Below are 22010 nucleotides of genomic sequence, written 5' to 3'. Positions count from 1 at the left end.
TCTACACGCATGACCGATCGGCCAATGCCAAACATGGACGAATGGCTCGATTCGTGCGCCCAAACTACGCATGTTGCGTGGTCTCCAATTCTTTTGAGGCAATGGATTTCTGCCGCAAACCAATCTCAACCACTCAAATTTGCCGGTCAAATTGAGTGGCTTAGATCACATATTCATGGGACAATGAGGTACGGACGTGTACACCGGCAAGCCGTCTACACGCATGCCCGGTCGGTCCTGTCAAAAACGTCTCCCATGCTTGGATTCGACCAAGCTGAAGAGTGATGCTTGCACACCTCTTCAAAACCCTAAAACTTCATCAACGGTCGCAGATGAGTGTCATATATCATCTCGTCCGTCCAACTCTTCCAGCTTTGTTAGGAAGCCCAAGCTAGGAGTTATTTGGCCAATAAGGTGTCGCGGTGATCACCATCCATCACTCTACCACATCATGTGATTGGCCAAGGGAGGGCTTGCCTACGCAGCCTCCAAACGATCACTTGAAGGTAGCTATGCGTGCAGCTGTTTTGAGACGCTTAATCCGCGACTTACTCCGATAAGCTTTAAAACAGTGATGCTTCATGCATATTGAATATATTATATGCATTACATGCATATAATACACACGATATTTCATAAATATCGGTTTCCCAAATAACTTAGTTATTTAACCTAGCACCGTATGCTACCTTCTGCGGGTCCCACGATCCACACAATCGAGAATCAAGCATGTCACAAACTGGGGGATACTTACTGGGATATTGGTCTGGAGGTTTACAGCGTGCAGCGCGCAACGCGCCATCACAAGAACGTGTCAGGAAGACATGGACGGTTAGTAATGATGGGAGAAGTGGGAAAATATTGATCGTGTGACACTAACACGACTCCACTACTCCATCACTCCACTTCCTCCACTTCCCACGAGTGATGAGGGTTAGGCTCAATGACTTGTATAAATAGGCTCTCCTCCCTATTTTCAAAAAAGAGACAAGACAGAAATCAAGTGTTGATACAACGTATTCAAACACCCAGAACTGATAGCTTACATCATTGCAAGCCAGTTCCTCTTTCTAATACAAGTCATAAACAACCAACACCTCCAAAATCTCAACACCTTCTTTGCTTCCCTCCCTAAGATCAACCCCATCTCATTCACTTTGTGACCGAAGCAAGTCTGGAACGACCATTTCTTGGTTTAGGCCATAATTGTACAAATTGATCTCTCGAATCAGAAAGCATTCCCGTGCAGTGCATTTGTTTAGGGTTTAGATTCGTTTCTCATCCACACACACCCAAAATTACCAAAAACCGCAGAAACAGTTTTCACCCCTAAACAATTGGTGACCACAGCGACAGATTAATCTCTCGGTTGTGAAGTCAATTTCTTCAATACCAATTCAATTTTACTGATTTCGAAAATGGTGGATCTTAGTTCTGGATCAGCAATTAATCCTGACGGGACTAGCTCTGACAACACTCTCGGTGTTGATGTCCCAATCAGTGGTGTCACCGTGCAGCCAGTCAATACCATCAATGTATCTCGTGGAATTACTTCCTCTACTACCAGCACCATCGGAGCAGGAGGAGATATTCCATTGGGCGTGACACCTCCTATCACCAGAGCCAGAGCAGCCGCAAACCCTGGCATATCTTCAACTGTAACGCCTCCATCCATCACCAGAGCAACTTCCACTCCTCCATCGGGACGAGGAGCTAGAGGAGCCAGAGGAGGACAACCCCCTATTACCATGGTGGATTTTATGGAGAGACAAGAAGTTCTCGCTAGGGCCCAAACGGACATGGATACAACTCAGAAAGAGGTACTCACTTTTCTTGAGACATTAACCAATCGATTGCCACAAGAGCCGCGACATCCCCTGGAGCCAACAAGGAACACATTCAACACACCCGGAGAAGGTACTTCAGCGGCGCGGGCCTACATGGACCTGATCAAAGAAGCGATAAACGACATACTCGATCTCCTCATCAAGATGACATCAGATATGAGCGGTCCTGTCATGGAAACTTCTACACTGGGTACTGATCCTCACAACAATCCTCCTCAAGTCAATAGTTTCACTATGAACCAGAGGTCGGTGGATCAGGAAGCGGCTTCAGTGGAAAGTTTATGCGAACTTTTACACCTCTCGAAGAATCAGCGGGCGGAGACGTTTGCTGTAATCAACCAGAGGAAGGTCACAACCGTGCCCTACATGTTACCGAACGCATCAAAGATTCAGAGTTCAAGAGGTACCTTACCGACACAGGAGCGTCTTCGAATGTGATTACTCTCAAGACTCTCAGGACAGCCAAGGTTCGCCCGAGCAAGATCGTATGGAAGCTTACTACAATGACAGACTTCAAGGGAAACCAAACCAACACGTACGAGTATGGAAATCTGAATTTATCTGTAGGGCCCGTCCAGTCAAAGGTGAAATTCGAAGTCATAAAAAGAGAGCAAGACTACCACATGATATTGGGGAGACCTTGGCTTTATGACAGTAGGATTGTCCCTTCGACATATCACCAGTTCCTGAAGACTATGCTGAATAAAGAAGTGGTTCGTATCCCTGCATCGTTGTCTCCCTATGCACCGATATGTAGAGTGGAATTGTTTGAACCAAGAGAAGCTCCGCAGGAAGGATCATACAAAGTTCATTGCATTCCACTCCCCACATGGGCGTCAATTCAGGAGGAGGATCGACTCGCATCATTGAGGGCTAAACCCCACGATGCATCTTTGATGAAAAGGCATTCTTATTCATCTCACGCTAAGTGGGAACGAACTTTTGTGGAAAGTCGTGACCAAAAAAGGAAAACCGTATACTGACGCCGCTTTTAGCAATGAGCAGGAGAGACTATTACCCAGTCTCCCCGCCCAACGGATTGCTATAACAACGACGATCCAAATGGAGAGGTGCTGGATGCTCCACCACAGCTGCAAGACGGCACAAACTCCACAACTGATGAGCTCGAAATTGTTAACATCGGGAATGAGGAATCTCCTAGGCCTATCTCCACCAGCTCAACCTTGTGTACGGATGAACGCACGAAGCTTGTACAACTTCTCAAAGAATACCAGGACATATTCGCTTGGACGTATGAAGAAATTCCCTGTCCATATGAAAAATTGGTCACCCACCATCTACATGTCATACCTGGAGCCAAGGTGATCAAGCAATCTCCGAGGCAATTCAGGCACGAGTCAGAAGAGCAAATCAAGACTGAGATTCAGAAGTTGCTTATTGCTGTATTCATTAAGCTCATCCATCATCCGACCTGGTTGGCTAATGTGGTCCCGGTGAAAAGAAAAACGGACAGATCAAGTGCTGCATGGATTTCAGAGACTTGAACAAATGCTGCCCCAAAGACGATTTTCTTCTACCTAACACTGCATGTTAGTAGACTCCATCAGCGGACACGACATGTTCTTCTTCATGAATGGATATAGCGGGTACAAACAGATAAGGATGTACGAGCATGACGCAAGTAAGACAACTTTTCAAACTCCTCTCGAAAATTTTTATTATATTGTAATGCCATTTGGTTTAAAGAATGCTGGTGCAACGTATCAACGCTCTATGGCGGCAATCTTCCACTGGAGCCGATACCTCAAGGGAGAAGCCTCAAAAAGATAATGATGTCCGCGCGTCATGTCGAGAAAGATCCGGGCGAATCACTCTATCAGACGATGGTGCATGTCTATCGTGCTATGTTGGAGAATCTGCGCTTTTGGTCATCCTCTGGACTTCGTGAAGCTGTTGAACGCTCATCTAAAATAGCATCCGCCCTGCTAGAAAGAACCAGGTTTTCCAGTAATTAAGATCCTCATGATGTTCGTTACTCAACATACATCTCGCCAACATGCGATACAACCTTCAGCCTTCCGTAAGCAGTTTCGCTGAAGCAGTAAGAGGAAAGACACCGAGATATAACATCTTGCGCGTCCAAAATTGCCAACTCCAACTCTAGTACCACATGCACAACTGCCACAATGATGAAACAACGTCCAAGATATTCCATATCTGGATCGACGATAACTAGATCAATGAGAGACGCTTTCAGAATTTGTCTCCCGTGGAAGAAGTAGTTGCGTTACCAAAGGAGATTGAACCTGGGACTTAAGAGGTACATACAGATCCTCCATGTCAAAAACTTCACCATATCAACGACCACTACGTACAAAAGACCCATCGGGCATACAAGATAGAGCCACGCAGACCACGCTTGGGGACTGAGGCTCAGCATGAAATTCCTTCGCCGAGAGAGATGGTCAATCAAGAAGCATGTAATTCGCAAGGGGAAACCAAACTGAAGAAGAGGCTGCTTCAACACTCTCTCCAGCAGAAGCCGCTTCAACGCTCCCTCCACCAGAAGCTGCTTCAACGCTCTCTAGGACCTGCTCGCTCTAGAAGCTTATTCAACGCTCTCCGGGGCCTGCTCGCTCTAGAAGCTGCTTCAACGCTCTCCGGGACCTTCTCGCTCCAGAAGCTGCTTCAACGCTCTCCGGGACCTGCTCGCTCCAGAAGCTGCTTCAACGCTGTCCGTGACCTGCTCGCTCCAGAAGATGCTTCAACGCTCTTTGCAGGACCCACATTCACATTTGAGCACACAAGGTTCATTTTTGAGCAAAGCAAGCACGCGGTGGGTCCCATGTTCGAGCGAAGCAGGCAGAAAGGCCGGTGTTTGGTCAAGGAAGCAAGGATGGTGTTTGGCCAAGATAGCAGGGTCGGTGTTTGGTCGAAGTAGCAAGGATGACACTCAAGCAAGCACATCAACAGTACGGGCAAAACAGGCACATGACAGGGCCGACGTTTGAAACATGTACACGGTGGACCCGTGTTTGATCGAAGCATGCACATCTGCCCATGTTCGAAGCAAGCATTCCTACATCGGGTCGCACGTTCGACCGAATCAGGCACGCAGTGGACCCACGTTTAACCGAAGCAGGCACAACAAGCCCACGTTCGATCAAGAAGGCGCATGATGAGTCCCACGGTTGACCGAAGTAGGCGAGCCCACATGCCTATCAAACAGGTGCAACAGAGTGACGTTTGGTCGAAGCATATACATGGTGGGGTCCACATTCGTCTAGGGTTACATGCACGGTTTTCTATTGGAAGAGGAGTATACAAGTTCTATTCCCTTCTTGGCTCAAATACCCGAAGGAGGAAACCGGTCCCACCAAGGTCGTGGTCACACCTGGCGTACTCACACGGACGATTTCCAACAAGGCCGACCAGAGTCCCTCCAGGTAAACTTCCTTTGTATTTTCTTTTTACGTTGTATACTTCACCATCTCATGCCTACCCCACAATAATGCAACCACTATGTGCTAGGCAGGGGACTTAATGTTGACGGTGGATTTTAGTTCAGGGATAATTAAAATTGTAAAAGCCAAATTTAATACGCTGACATCTTGCAGAAGATAAATCTATTTGATAAGTGATGCATACTTCTTCGCTTTGTTGATTCACCTAGAATGGAGCATGTGGAAAAAATCCCAGTATTCTGTGAATTACATACACAAAATTCATCCAGGTTGGAGCATGTGGCAACAATCTCAAATACTAGAGCTGGCAAACCAGCCAAAACCCGCGGATAAATCCGACCCGGCCCGTGAAAACCCGCACCCGGCTTGGCTGTTTGTCTTAACAACCCTGGTTAGGGTTGGAGAAATGCCGGCTTGTGTGAGAACGGATAAACCTGGCCCGTCCCATAAATCCGCGGATATAACCCGTATACCCGCAGTTCCATTTATGCCGCGTGTCCCTCTCAATTTGTATACGTGTCTGGGTATAAAACATAAAAAACGCTAGCTTAGTTATCTTCTCTGCTTTCTACTTCTTTCTTCTTCTCCGTCCGCAGCGGCAGCTGCAGATTCGCAGTTCACTGATTAGTTGAATGTTGAAATCGATCTTGAAAGACTTGACTTGAATCTTCACAATCACCGAACTCCTGGGTATGTGTGATTTCTAATTGATTTTAATCTTCAAAAAAATGAGTCTTCTTCTCCATCTTAACTTCTGCAGATAGTGATTCGATTAGTTTGAGTTTTTTCAGATTCTGGAATTGGGGTTTTGTTAATAATCTCTGCTAATTCTTCATCTTGTTGTGGAAGATTCAGAGTTTAGGACAGGTAATCTTCTAATCCTATCTTCTTTAGTTTTTCTGTGTACTGTGTTTATGTAATTCATGTCATGTCTGATAATTTCTCTAGATTGGTTATGTTTCAAACTTTCACTACTCAATGACCAAAGTTGATGATTGAGTCATTTTGCAAGTCAATTGCTGATGTTAGTCCATGAACCATGATAGTAGACAGTAGTAACAATCTGATGGATTTTGTTTTCTTTTCTTGTCCAAGTTATTTTCCCTTATTGGTTTGAATTCTTTGAGTGTTTTGTTATTGAAGCATGATAGTAACTAGTAAGTAATGTACTGATTTTTGTGTCTTTGACCTATTCTTTGTGGCTCCATCCAGATTCCAGGATGTCAAGTGTACAAGAACAAACTCATTATAACGATGTTATGAGTAGTGACGGTGAGGATGATGATGTTGAGATGGTAGATCCTTTGGATGGCTCTACAACTGTTGATTGTGCACCTGCACCAGTTTCAGGTGAAAAGGAACATAAACTTAGATCTGATGTTTGGGAATATTTTGATCTCATTAAATATAAAGATGGATCAAAGAAGGGAGTGTGTAAGGCTTGTAAAGTGGGATATAAATATGATAGCCAGAAAGGTGGAACCTCATCTATGAAAAGGCATAAGTGCCGTGAGCGTCATTCTCAGGACATAGGGCAAATGATTTTATCTGCAAAGAATGGCCAGTTGTCTTCCCGCGTACACAAAATTGATCAGATAAAGTTTCGAGATCTTATTTCAGAATTACTCATTGCAAGAAATGTCCCATTGGCTTTGGTGGAGTGGAAAGAATTTAGGGACATATGTGCTTATCTAAATGAGGATGCTAAACCAATAGCAAGGAATACTGGGAAAGCCGATATTGTCAAAAAACATAATGCACGAAAAGAAGTTATTCGAAACATATTGAAACTTGCTCCAGGTACGATTCAAAATTTCAAATCCTGCTGACCCACATCATATGTTTTATTTTATACTTTTATGTATGTGTAATTGATTATGATAAGATGTGCTGATATGTATGTGTAATCCTTACAGGTAGGATGTGTCTAACATCAGACATGTGGACCTATGTTACGACTACAGGGTATATAAGATTAACTGTCCACTTTCTTGATCAAAATTGGGAATTAAAGAAGTATCTACTGAATTTTTGTGAACTTCCACCACCTCATACAGGTGAAGCACTTACTTGAGTGTTCAGATCTTTTATTTTATGTGCATGTGATATTTTACTTGAGTCTTGAGATCTTTCACCACCTCATACATGTGAACTGAAGTACTTAATTGGGAGTTTAACTTTTGCGTTCCACTACCTCATACATGTGAAAAACTTTCTGCCAAGCTATTTGCAATGATAGAAGATTAGGCAATTGAAGAAAAAGTATCCAACATCACCTTGGATAATGATGCAAATAACGGAGCTTGTGCTAGAATTATGCAGAGTAGACTTGTTGCAAAGAAGATCCTGTTTAACAAGGGAAAATACTTTAATGTGCTTTGTTGTGCTCACATCTTAGCTCTTATTGTAAAAGATGGAATTGTGAAGATTGATCCAGTTGTGCTTAAGTTAAGAAAGTCAGTGAAGTCGCTTAAAAAGTCCCAAGTAAGAAAACAAAAATTCTTGGACATTGTTGATACTTTAGGAATGTCTGCAGTAAGAAGGGGTATTCGTCAAGATGTTAAGACAAGGTGGGTTTCCACTTTTATTTTGTTATACAATTAAAGAATGGTATTATTGTTTATAATATACTCATTGAATGTTTGTTACTTTTTTTTTATACAGATGGAATTCAACTTATCTTATGTTAGACAGTTGTCTTGTGTATAGAAGTGTTTTCGCTCACTTGAAGGAGGTGGATTCAGACTATAAAGACTGCCCAACTGACGAAGAATGGGATCAAATTGAAGTGGTCACAAAGTTTCTCAAGACATTTTATGATCTCACAACTTTGTTTTCTGTTAGTAAGTATCCTACCTCCAATCTATATTTTGAAGGAGTTTGTCAAGTTCAGGTGTTATTAAAAAAACAAAGAACAAATGAAATTGTATTCATTAGGGACATGGTGAAAGAGATGCAACAAAAGTTTAACAATTATTGGGAGAACTTAAGTCCTATATTGGCTATGGCACTTGTGTTAGATCCTAGATTGAAACTGAAGTATCTAAACTTTGCTTACTCCAAGTTGTATCCTGATGTAAGACAATTAGAAAGTAAAGTTGCTGATGTGCGTGAAGATATGAAAAAACTTTATAATGAGTATTACACCTTGTCAAGAGCTTCTGGTAGTGGAAATCAGAATTTTGGTATTCAAACTGGTGCGAATTCTTCCCATCAAGGAAGTGAGTGGATCCAGGTAATTTTAAAGCTTACTTATTTCAGTACATGTGGTCTTGTATTATTTTGTGTTTTAACCAAACAAAGTGCGTTTATGAAGTTATATTATATGTCCTCATAGAAGATAACTAGTGCTTGCACTCACTTATTGCTTGTTTCATGCAGGAATATGCTGCAGCACAGGAAAGTGGTGGTGATCTGCAATCTGACTTGTCAGAGTTGGATCAATATCTTAGTGAGAAATATGGATTTGTTAATCAACCGCTCGATATCCTAATGTACTGGAAAGCCCAGGAACAACGATTTCCAGTACTTTCAAGAATGGCAGGGGATATTTTGTCAATTCTTATTTCAACCTTCGGAATCTGCATTCAACATTGGTGGAAGGGTAATTGATCGGTTTCGCAGTTCTTTATTACCTGAAAATGCTGAGGCGTTGATAACAACTTGTGATTGGAAACATGGAGTTGGTAAGTGTGCCTAAGTGGCGCCGCGTAATTCAGTAATACTTCATTTAGTTGAATGTGTAAATTTCATATATAACTTTGATTGTTTTTATCCATGTAGGAAAAGAAGATATGGATGAAGACAATGGGATTATTGTAGAAGATGTATTAGGATTTGAACTTGGTGCAGTAGAGGATAGGGAAGAGGAGGATGGGGAAGTAAGTTCTTATGCGTCTAATTAGTATGCGTACTTCTTCAATATAAAGCGGGGTAATTATGCAAATTCTATGTTTTTTACTTGAATATTTTCTTTTGTTTGATTTATTTTTGCTTGAAATTACAGATTCATATTGAATAGTTGGAGCTACTCAAAGATAGACATGGAAAATGAGAATTTTTTTGGACAAACAGTTATCGCAGTGTCTCCAAATTTTGTATAAAAAAGAGATTGGAGATGTTTCTTGGACAGTTATCACTTTTTTTTATTAACCACAATATACATTTTGTGCAGGAAGTGGTTATTAATATCTTTATTGTTGCACTTGGTGATACAAAGTACAAACAATGGTATTACTATGGTTTCGAAGGTTTTTTTTCTTTTTTGAAGATATCATGAACTGATGAGTACTAAACTACAATGATTAGTATACTGTGTATCTGTGACTCTGTGAGTCTGTGTTCCTCTCATGATGCAAAACTAGTGCCAAATTATTGTTAAATTTTGCAATTTTCTTGATCCTTTCATTAAGTTTTTAAATTTCGGTGCGACACCGAGTCACTGACTGTTGAATCTGTAATCTGTTGATTGAATTGAATGGAAATGTCAAATGAATTAGATGAATGTTAGGTTGCAGAGAAGGAGTTTTTGATGGCCTGAATGTGGTCGGAAATAATCCAGAAATCAGAGGAAACTCTGTCAATTCGTTCGTTGACTAAGCAGAAACCAGCTATCCCGTGAACCCGCAAGCTTTACCCGCTACGGGCGCGGGTTGAAGAAATGACCACCCGTGAAGAATATCAACCCGCAGGTTTTGGCCCGTGTTAACCCGAACCCATGTAACCCGTAACAAGCCAGACCCGGCCCGCCCGTTGGCCAGCTCTACCAAATAACCTGTGAATTTTTAGTATTATTTATAATGCATGATTAGCCTTGTGTTTCCTGTGCTGTTCCCGCAGAACCCTCATTATTGGTGCGGCATGACGACTGAGTGTTTTTCTCAGCAGAGTAACACGAATTTCCAAGTGTCAATAGTGAGTCATGCACGAAATACCCGTACATGCTACATCTCTCGGTGTGTTATACTAGCCCGATTGAGCATATTTAATTCCCCAAGGGAAATCTGGACTGTCCATGTCAGTCTCAGAATTAATCACGACCACGCAAGTTGGCCGTATGATTTAACCAGCCTAGACGATCTCCAGCAGGAGCAGGCTACCACCTTAATGACCACCAGCGGTCCCGTTTATCCCCTGATCTGTCGAATGCATGCAACGTACCCAAAACAACCACCGAACGCCAACCTGAAGTAGGATGGTTGGGTTGGTGTGGAGCAGCTTGGAAAAGCTTGTACGCGCAAGACTGCCAATGTCGGTCTCAAACAGATCGCGACCGTTCAACTTAGCCTTCCTAGTTGGACGGCATAGATCGTCTAGTGGCTGATCGGTCAAGTGTTGCTATACACTCTGGCGGGACCACTCTCTACCCACACGATCGGCCTCCATAAGGGAGGAGCATGGCTTTCCAAATCCAAAACCCTAATTAGGGTTTGCGGCATGTTACATGTGTCGCTAATCGATCACGAGTGTCCATCTTCTCAAGCTTGGATGAAGGGTGTAGATATAGAATTAAAAGGTCCCGAGCATGTCAACATGATCACCGTGAGCCCATCTACATGCATGACCGATCGTCCAAGGCCAATCATGGCCGAATGCTTCGATTCGTGCGCCCAAACTAGGCATGTTGCATGGTCTCCAATTCCTTTGCGGCAACGGATTTCTGCCGCAAACCGATCTCAACCACTTAACTTTTCCAGTCAAATTGAGTGGCTTAGATCACATCTTCATGGGACAGTGAGGTACGAACGTGTACACTGGAAAGCCGTCTACACGCATGTCCGGTCGGTCCTGCCAAAAGCGTTTCCCATGCTTGGATTCGACCAAGCTGAAGAGTGATGCTTGTGCACCTCTTCAAAACCCTAAAACTTCATCAACGGTCGCAGATGAGCGTCATATATCATCTCGTCCGTCCAACTTTACCAGCTTGGTTAGGCAGCCCAGGCTAGGAGTTAGTTGGCCAATAAGGTGTCGTGGTGATCACCATCCATCACTCTACCACATCATGTGATCGGCCAAGGGAGGGCTTGCCTACGCAGCCTCCAAGCGATCACTTGAAGGTAGCTATGCGTGCAACTGTTTTGAGATGCTTAATCCGCGACTTACTCCGATAAGCTTTAAAACAGCAATGCTTCATGCATATTGAATATATTCGATGCATTGCATGCATAGAATACACACGATATTTCATAAATATCGGTTTCACAAATAACTTAGTTATTTAACCTAGCACCGTATGCTACCTTCTACGGGTCCCCCGATCCACACAATGGAGACATCAAGCATGTCACAATCTGGGGGATACTTACTGGGATATTGGTATAGCGGTTTACAGCGTGCAGCGCGCAACGCGCCATCACAAGAACGGGTCAGGAAGACATGGACGGTTAGTAATGATGGGAGAAGTGGGCAAGGACTGATCGTGTGACACTAACACGACTCCACTACTCCATCACTCCACTTCCTCCACTTCCCACGAGAGATGAGGGTTAGGCTCAATGACTTGTATAAATAGGTTCTCCTCCCTATTTCCAAAAAAGAGACAAGACAGAAATCAAGTGTTGATACAACGTATTCAAACACCCAGAACTGATAGCTTACATCATTGCAAGCCAGTTCCTCTTTCTGATACAAGTCATAAACATCAAACACCTCCACAATCTCATCACCTTCTTCGCTTCCCTCCCTAAGATCAACCCCATCTCCTTCACTTTGTGACCGAAGCAATTCTGGAATGGCCATTTCTTGGTTTAGGCCAGAATTGTACAAATTGATCTGTCGAATCAGAAAGCACTCCCGTGCAGTGCATTTGTTTAGGGTTTAGATTCGTTTCTCATCCACACACGCCCAAATTTACCAAAACCGCAGAAACAGTTTTCACCCCTAAACAATATTCTAAACTCTCATTTCAATCATTGAAACATTCTTAGAGAACGTTATATAGTTGTTATTCACAAACTATTTTTCGTCAAAGAAATTTTCAAGTAATTGAAACTTCATATGACTTTCGTCACTAGTAAAGATGAACTTGGCCAAAGCGAAAGCTTACCAACATATATTTTGAGAAATAGATAAGCGAGATAAACACGGCTCGAAATAGCAAATGTGTATAATCATAGTCTATATAGCTGTTAGATCATAGATCGGTCAACCTCGCATGCGTTGCTATCTCAAGCATGTTTGTCAATGTTAGTGATCAAAACTATAAGTCTTGATTTCTAGCCTACATAGCTAAGTCTCGGACTAGGATAGAAAAGTGTAGTTGAGCTCAAGGACTTCATGACGATTCATCATACAACGACGAAGATCTATACAAGGAACCGTGGAACTTCATCAACAAAAAGGTATGTGGAGACTTGAACTTATCTATCACTCAATAGTCTATCTCTTCTATCTCCTACTTCTTATGAGACAAAAGTCGTATGCTATATAGACTAGATCATACACATTTAACATTTCGAGCTGAGCATTCATTGCTTATCTTTTATTTCGAAATCATGTGTTGGTAAAGCGTTTCTCTTTGATCAAGTTTATCTTCACCTAGTGACGAAAGTCATGAAAAGTTTCAATCACTTTGAGAATTGCTCTGACGTGAATCGGTCTGTGAATAACGGCTACATAGTGTCCTCTGAGAATGTATCAATGATTGAAATGAGAGTTTAGATTACATAACCATGTATTCCTTGAACCGAAGTTTTTGAACTTTGTTGATCAAGAGAAATCGGGAGGATTGTGGCAATGGCTTGACAAGTCTGCGAACCTAGTTCCCAGACTCAGTCCGGGAACTGTCGGAAGTTCTCGACCGAGAATTTATGCTAGGATTTTCAAAATACTCATTTGTATGCTCAGTCCGCGAACTCAGTCCGTGAACCCAATCCGCGAACTGGCGGAAGTTCTCTTTCCGAGAATTTCTGCTGAGTTTGGAAAACTCAACCGATTAACTCAAGTCCGCGAACTTGTTTGTGAACTTAAGAGGTTATGATCTAAAGATGTGCTTTGAACATGAAACATTAAATTACTAAGGAATGCATTATGCAAACCGTGGCTATAATGTTCATGAGCCGATTCAATCAAATCGAATCATCTTTGCTTCAATTGTGTCTTGTGTAGTTACATAAGATCTCATAGCAATTGAACAACTCTGTAACTAGTTCATTTGAGTCAATTGAACTAGTTATGGTGAAGAAGAACAAGGTTAATATGAAATGCTCATATGGTTAACCTTTTGGGTTACTATGTTGAACCGACATACACGTACACGTTTGGGCATGGTTTTCACGAACCCAGTAAACGTCTACCCAAGTGTGTGTGACAAGCTAAGTTTTCGATCTATCGGTTGAGAAATATTAGCTTGAATCTAAATCAGGTTTTCATCTAACGGTGAATAAGGATTGCTTTGTAACTAAGGCAAAACCCTGATTTGAAGGCTATATAAAGGAGACATTTAGCATTGTGCAAAACTAATACACACACGTCTGTGTGCTACTAGTGCGCCCGCTAGAGTCGATCTCCATTAACCTTTGATTTTATTCTTTAAAATAAAATTAACGACTTAAAGACTTTATTGGGATTCTGAAGCCAGACCGATACTACTTTATTGTAGTTGTGTGATCTGATCTTGCATCTTCTATCGTACGAATACAATCGATTGATTGGCTTTAGATCGTGAGAGTTCTCCGATAGGCAAGATAAAGAAGTCACAAACATCATCGTCTCACTGTTTATGATTCCTCGACAATCCTCTTGTGTAGTCAGGAAGAATTGTAGAGAAGTGATTGATTAATCTAGGCTGTTCTTCGGGAATATAAGACCGGATTATCAATTGGTTCATGTTACCTTGATTTTATATCTAAAGACGGAACAAAACCTAGGGTTTATCTTTGGGAGACAGATTTATCCTTTTATAAACTTTTCTGTGTGAGACAGATCTGTTTATTATCAAGTCTGTGATTTTGGGTTACAACAACTCTTGGTTGTGGGTGAGATCAGCTAAGGGAATCAAGTGCGCAGTATCCTGCTGGGATCAGAGGCGTAGGAGTACAACTGTATCTTGTATCAGTGGGAGATTGATAGGGTTTCAACTATAGTCAAGTCCGAAGTTAGTTTGCAGTAGGCTAGTGTCTGTAGCGGCTTAATACAATGTGTATTCAATCTGGACTGGGACACGAGGTTTTTATGCATTTGCGGTTTCCTCATTAACAAAACTTCTGGTGTCTGTGTTATTTCTTTTCCGCATTATATTTTATATAATTGAAATAATACAGGTTGTGCGTTCGTGATCATAGACTTCTCTAATCCAACCTTTGGTTGTTGATTGTAGTTGATTGATCCTTGTACATTGGTCTTTGGTACCGTCCAAGTTATCTCTCTTTGATAAAGACTCGCAGATTTCTATTTGCTTGAGTAAAGATCAAATCGAGAGATTGAGATAATAACTCCTTGAGATACTTTCTATCTAGATTGAGTCTGACTGTCTAGTTGATTCTCTAGCAAAGTGTTTCGGAGTTAGTCCATACAGATTGCTAATCGAAATATTGGATGGTGTTGTTAGACCCCCGCTTTTTCAATAGCAATATGACTTTTGTATCAAGATAGGAGATAAAGTAGATAGACTTTTGGGTGATAGATAAGTTCAAGTCTCCACATACCTTTTAGTCGATGAAGTTCCACCAGTTCCTTGAGTAGTTCTTCGTCTTTGTATGATGATCGCCATGGAGTCTAGAGATCAACTACACTTTCTATCCTAGTCCGAGACTTAGCTATAAGTAGACTAGAAATCAAGACTTATAGTTTTTATCACTAACATTGACAAACATGCTTGAGATAGCAACGCATACGAGTTCGACCGAGCAGTGCTCTAACAATCTCCCCCTTTGTCAATTTTAGTGACAAAACTATCAATACATATGGAATAAAAAAATAAATATAAACTTTTGTACCTTCTCTTCCACATGCCTGATCTTCTTGGTTCTTCAACATTACTCGAAATCTTCGTCATTTCCAAGTACTCCAATGATCCCAAAGGTTGTAAGTTTAGCATCATCGTTGCTGAAAATCCGTAGCCATAACAATGAGAAAACAAGAATTCTCAATCATTGTTACACAATGTCATAATATTATTACACAATGTCATAATATTATTACACAACATCAAAGTTCAATTATATCACAACTTCGACAACAATACTATGGTGATATGTATCACTCCCGCTTAGTCAATACTCCATCTCACATGGAAACCACTCCCCCTTACATAATGATCCGAAAACCATATGTATTTGTAGTGTGAACTACACATTAGTTCTCCCCCTTTTTGTCAATAAAATTGGCAAAGGTACGAAAACTAGTGGGATCCTAATGAATTTCCATAGAGACATTTCATGACCAAAAGTAAGCACATATCAACTTTTTAGATGCAATCATATAGCCGAAGCTAAATGCTTTCATCAAGGAGTTTATAAAAATACAAGATAACTCCTATAATATTCCACAGCCTCACTCCCCACAAAGATTTGGCAATTAAGCACAAGTTCAATTAAGAACTCTCCCCCATAAAATGTCATTCCCGAAAGAACAACAAGAGCGACCTTACTTTCACAAGAAAAGAAGGATTTCTTTGGAAATAACAAATTACATACGAATATGAATTTGAATCCAAAAATACTCAATCAAATTAACCACAAGAAAACCCATGATTAATTTAATCGGAAATGCCCAACATAAGAGAACTTACGGAGCCGCACAGTATATACATAAAAATATGGATCAGGGAAGATCAATACTGCGAAATAGACAAGAATTTATTCTATTTTCCATCGCTATTTGCACAATAACATACAATAGACATAATCCTCGTAAACAAAAGTTCATCCTATCTTCCATCAATACATGCATATCGACATATGAAAGACTTAACTTTTGACAAGATATGGGACAATCATAGTTCACGGACGCAAACACACATATCCCGTAACAAATTGCAATATATAAAACCATAAAGACTAATACTGCAAAAATCGTTTTCCAAATTTTTTTAGAATATAAACAAATAAACCTAAAAACAATAAAGATGAAAACGTTGGACATAGCTATGTGTAATCACAATAATGGATATTCCAAACTCTAGTTATTCTTCTAGACAAAACAAGAAAATAAAATTCTCATCAGAAGATTTACCAGGCAAATAAAAAATCAAAGTTCATTGAGAACCTCATACCTTTCATGAATCCATCAACGAAGGTATCACTGATTTCCTTTACTCTCTTGACCATAGAAACTCCATGTTCGTGGGTCAGAACACTAACCTTACGATCAAAAACCCGAGAAAGTTGTCTAGCCTTGACACAGTCCATGATGAGCTTCTTTTGATTTCGTATCAGAATATTTTGATTAGCAAGGATTCTGGCCTGACCATCTAAGAGTTGGTTTATTTGCAGTTGAAGATTTGCAAACTCGACCTTTGAATCGTTCTGAAAACGAGTCAAATCCTTGATAGAATCATCAATCCAGGAGTTGTGCTCTTTCCTTGCAAGAGCATCTTTTTCAGAACTATCTCTTGAACCAAATCACGTCCTTGAGTATCTTCCTCCATATCAAGATGCACAATCTCTTGAGGTTTTGCAGAGTTCTCCATATAATTTTTTGTTAGGGATGGAATAACACAATATAGAGTATATATATATATACGTGTTTGTGAAGGAAACTCTTGTTATGAAACCCTATGAACTCACAAGAGGAGGACGAGAATGTTTGTGGACCGACAACAATAAAAACACAAACAGTACTTAAGATATTATACAACATACTTGAGCATTTCCAAATCATCATCCTTGCATCTCTCAAGTTCGAAAACAAGGATGAGAATACCTGGAATCAGGTGGTAGAGTGATAAGTAATCCCACTATGATCTTTGAGGAAGAAGTTGTACACATCATCTGAATGTTTGACCTTTGTGTTCTTTGCTTTTCTTCGATTGACTTTCATTCCATATGATTAGGAACCAACCTGTTTAACATCCCCATCAGAAGGATTTTTCTGAGGACAAAGTCTAGGACCTCTTGAGATTGGTTCAAGAGGATAAGGATACAGAGAGATCCATTTCTTAGACTTAGATTTACCAGACTCGATCTTATAAACACATGGAATGTGTTCATTATTGGCACAATAATTTATACCATTGAGATGAACTTGTAACCTGTGACGCTTTCTATAAAAAAAGGTCATTTTTATAAGGTTTCTGGTATTCTATGGGCACATGATTCACTGTAGATATCGTCAGAAGATTTACTCCATTGATGGTAGAAAGAAGCAAATTATGGAGATTAGAGATTTGTTTCCTCCTAGCAAAACAATGAATAGCATAGTGATTCTTTTTCCCACAGAAAGAACAGGTTCGTGGAGAAGAAACAATAACTGGAACCTGTTTGAAATTCATAGCCGTATCAGAAGTTTGCAAGTCATGTAATCCTTTCTTGACAAAAACTTCTTTTGGAGAACATCTCTTCATGTGCTGTAATTCAGACTGAGAATTAGTCGGTACAGAAGAATTTCTCCTTAAAACAGAGTTTTCCTTTTCCAAGGATTTGCAATGTTCATGGGATAGAATAAGGGAAGCATCTAGTTTCTCTTTTTCGACACGAAGTCTGTTTAGTTCTGATGAATGCACCTCGATCAAACGTTTTTCTCTAATTGAATCTTCCTTGACAATATCCTCAAGAACGCTAATCTTTTCACGCCGTAGAGTAGTTTCTTGAAAGAGTTTTTCGATATTTTTAGATAAGGACTCAATGATATTATAGAGTACCTGTTCTCAACTAAGAGACTTTCCAAATTCATCAATAAGCTGAGCATGATTATGAAAATCAATAGCCTCAGTAGAATTTTTTGAGATTGAGCTCCATTTCAGCTTTTGTGATAGTGTTAAATGTCTCAATAGAGGGACTGATATCAACATTTGATAGAACAACATTTCTATCTCGGGATTCGGAAGAATCAGCTAAGGATTAATCCTTTGAGGTGATCCCAAGAAATTTGGCACAATCAAAAGCTTTGGAAGACATATTGGTATGCGTATACGCCAAAAAATGAGATTTTGTCCACAGACTCAGATTGCTACAAACACAGACTTGTATGGTATTTAAACGTGTTTGTCTGCTCTGATACCAATTGAAAAAGCGGGGGTACAACAACCACACCCAATATTTCTCTTAGCAATCTGTATCGACTAACTCCAATATACTTTTAAGAGAATCAACTAGACAGTCAGACTCAATCTTAATAAAAGTATATCAAAGAGTTATATCTCACTTTCTCGATTCAATACTTACTCAAGCAAATAAAAATCTACGAGTCTAATCGAATACAAGAGAAAACACTTGAACGGTACAAAAGACCAATGTTCAAAGATCAATAAATTTCAATCAAAAACCAAAGGTTGGATTTCCCAATTGATCGATTCAACGCACAACCTGTGATATTTCAATTATACAACAAAATATAATGCGGAAAAGAAATAACACAGACACCAGAAGTTTTGTTAACGAGGAAACCGCAAATGCATAAAAACCCCGGGACCTAGTCCAGATTGAATACACACTGTATTAAGCCGCTACAGACACTAACCTAATACAAACTAACTTCGGTCTGGACTGTAGTTGAACCCCAATCAATCGCACACTGATCCAAGGTACAGTTGCACTCCTTACATCTCTGATCCCAACAGGATACTACTCACTTGATTCCCTTAGATGATATCACCCACAACTAAGAGTTGTTACGACCCGAAGTGGAAGAATTTAATAAACAAATATGTATCACACAGAAAAGTCTACGGTAATAGATAAATCTGTCTCCCACATAAATACCTACGAGTTTTTGTTCCGTCTTTTGATAAATCAAGGTAAACAGGAACCAATTGATAACTCAGACTTATATTCCCGAAGAACAACCTAGAATTATCAATCACCTCACAATAATCTAAATCGACTAGCGAAAGAAGATATTGAGGAATCACAAACGATAAGACTAAGATGTTTGTGACTTCTTTTATATCTTGCCTATCAGAGAAATCAATCTCAAGCCAATATTACGTTTGTACTTAGTACGATAGGAACAACAAGATCAGATCACGCAACTACAAAGAAAATAGTTGGGTATGGCTTCACAATCCCAATGAAGTCTTCAAGTCGTTAACCTACAGGATCTCGGTAGAAAACTATGGTTAAAGGAGACTCGACTCTAGCTTATACAACTAGTATCACACAGGAGGTGTGGGGATTAGGTTTCCCAGTTGCTAAAGTTCTCCTTTATATAGTCTTTCAAATCATGGTTTACAATCTAAGTTACCTTGGTAACAAAGCATTCAATATTCACCGTTCGATAAAAACCTGATTAGATTCAAGCTAATATATTTCAACCGTTAGATCGAAACTTAGCTTGTTACACACAAATGAAATGCACGTTTCAGGTTTGTGTAATCGTACCCAAACATGTACATTTAGTTGGTTCAACAATAGTTAACCAAATGGTTAGCCATATGAACACTTTCATAGCAACCATATTCTTCTTTACCATAACTAGTTCACATGACTCAAATGAACTAGTTAGAGAGTTGTTCAATTTCTTAGATCTTATAGAAGTATACAAGACACAATCGAAGCAAAAACGATTTGATTCACTCGAATCAGTTCATGAACTTTATAGCCACAGTTTGCCATTATGCATTCCTTAGTTTATATAAGTTTAAGTTCACGAATAATCGTTTTTAGAAAATAACCAACCTAAGTACGCGGACTGGTATGCAGAGTTAAGTACCCGAAATAATTTTATTTTCAGTTCACAAACTCCAGCTGATTTTCACGGGATGTGAACTTCCGATGGTGCGCGTACTGGTACGCGGATTTTAGTTCCGATTTTCCTGAGCAGCAAAGTACGCATACTTTGGTTCAAGGAATAAGGACTTACACATGTATGAGTTATCACACAATGTTTATATCAAACAATGATTATATAATCTAAACTCTCATTTCAATCATTGAAACATTCTTAGAGGACGTTATATAGTTGTTATTCACAAACCATTTTTCGTCAAAGCAATTTTCAAATAATTGAAACTTCATATGACTTTCGTCACTAGTAAAGATGAACTTGGCCAAAACGAAAGCTTACCAACACATATTTCGAGAAATAGATAAGCGAGATAAAATCGGCTCGAAAAAGCAAATGTGTATAATCATAGTCTATATAGCAATACGACTTTTGTCTCAAGATAGGAGATAAAGTAGATAGACTTTTGGGTGATAGATAAGTTCAAGTCTCCACATACCTTTTAGTCGATGAAGTTCCACCAGTTCCTTGAGTAGTTCTTCGTCTTTGTATGATGATCGCCATGGAGTCTAGAGCTCAACTACACTTTTTATCCTAGTCTGAGACTTAGCTATAAGTAGACTAGAAATCAAGACTTATAGTTTTGATCACTAACGTTGACAAACATGCTTGAGATAGCAACACATGCGAGTTCGACCGAGTAGTACTCTAACAATTACTGACCTTAAACATCCGACCCTCCGACAAGGAGAGTGTTGTGATGAGCCAATTCTTGCTTGTAAAGATAACACAAAGGTTTTTTACAACTGTAAAAAGAATCGTGTTATAAGGGCAAATGACTGCCTTGTTGGTCCAATGAGTTAGAAATTTTTTTCAAACTCTTCTTTCGTAACTGAAGGAAGTTTTGGATCAAAAATGTCAACCATTCCTGAATATATTCATATCAATAATCGTATTTCGGAACTCAAAACCAGTATAAATAGGCTCAAGCGTAGCATTAAGAAGGCAAGGAAAACGGCAGCTTCAGGTATCTCTTGTCCTCCTTTTATCGGTTCTCTTGAGACTAACTCGATTGACTTCTCTGATGTTATCAAAAAATTAAAAGTTGAGAATTTCAATATCCTTGATGAGCAATATTCTCATCGAATTACAACTTGACTGCTTACAGCTGTGCGTCCTCTTTGAGACCATGTGAGGATGCACATGATGCTCAAGAAGATTTCTTCTTGACAAAGTGGTCTTTGTTAAAATAAAATTTTGATCATCTTATTGTTGAGCCTTGCTCCGGTTAATTATTACACTTGTAATATAAATGATCGTTAACTCTTAAGATAATACTCTTTGTTGGTTGCTTGGAAAAAACTTTGTTTTGTTCCTCCTTTAAGACAATTGACTTGTTGTTTTTCAAAAAATAAATTTTGCTCTAAATTTCTTTAGACTAAGTTACTCTGTCGTAAGTTTAGAACTTGTTTTTGATCTTTTGTGAAACGTGCTTCTAAGACTCCATCGGTTCCTTGGTTCTGAATTTGGGTTCATAACCACGAACGTCCGTGCAACTACTTCATGACAAAACGTACAGTTTACTGGCAAGTTTGGAAAGATAAATGTGTGCTTCTAGGGTTTCCCTATGATAACACACACACACATATATATATATATATATATATATCAAGAATTATTTTTCTCCTGATATATGCTAGTTCCGTATCCTCAAGATTTATCTTGTGATATCATGGAGTGCACAATGGATGGATGGAAAAAGGAAGACAAAGTTGAAGTTGGAAAAGTTTCTGAGTTTCATGAGAACCCTGTTTCATAACCTGCTATCATGCAGTTGATCATGAAAATAATCAACCTGTCCAGATGTCATCTAAATTCGTTGGAAATTTTCTTCGAGTTTTTGGGGTTGTACGTGATC

General features: G+C 39.9%; 1 protein-coding gene across 1 annotated transcript in view; it reads left to right on the top strand.

The window, feature by feature from the left end:
* The first annotated feature begins 6564 nt into the window (after window positions 1–6564).
* The window catches only part of LOC113332095 (zinc finger BED domain-containing protein RICESLEEPER 1-like), a 37377-nt gene continuing 21931 nt past the window's right edge, over window positions 6565–22010 (top strand). Inside the window, exons 1-6 of the mRNA XM_026578767.1 lie at window positions 6565–7072; window positions 7189–7329; window positions 7671–7842; window positions 7937–8507; window positions 8654–8876; window positions 9056–9153. Of these exons, the coding sequence (XP_026434552.1) occupies window positions 6565–7072; window positions 7189–7329; window positions 7671–7842; window positions 7937–8507; window positions 8654–8876; window positions 9056–9153 (1713 nt within the window). The remainder of the gene's footprint in view (window positions 7073–7188; window positions 7330–7670; window positions 7843–7936; window positions 8508–8653; window positions 8877–9055; window positions 9154–22010) is intronic.

Source organism: Papaver somniferum, unplaced genomic scaffold (genome assembly GCF_003573695.1).
Source record: "Papaver somniferum cultivar HN1 unplaced genomic scaffold, ASM357369v1 unplaced-scaffold_128, whole genome shotgun sequence".
NCBI lineage: Eukaryota > Viridiplantae > Streptophyta > Magnoliopsida > Ranunculales > Papaveraceae > Papaver > Papaver somniferum.
Note: the sequence above shows the minus strand (reverse complement) of the source record. Positions and strands in the feature narration are given on the sequence as shown.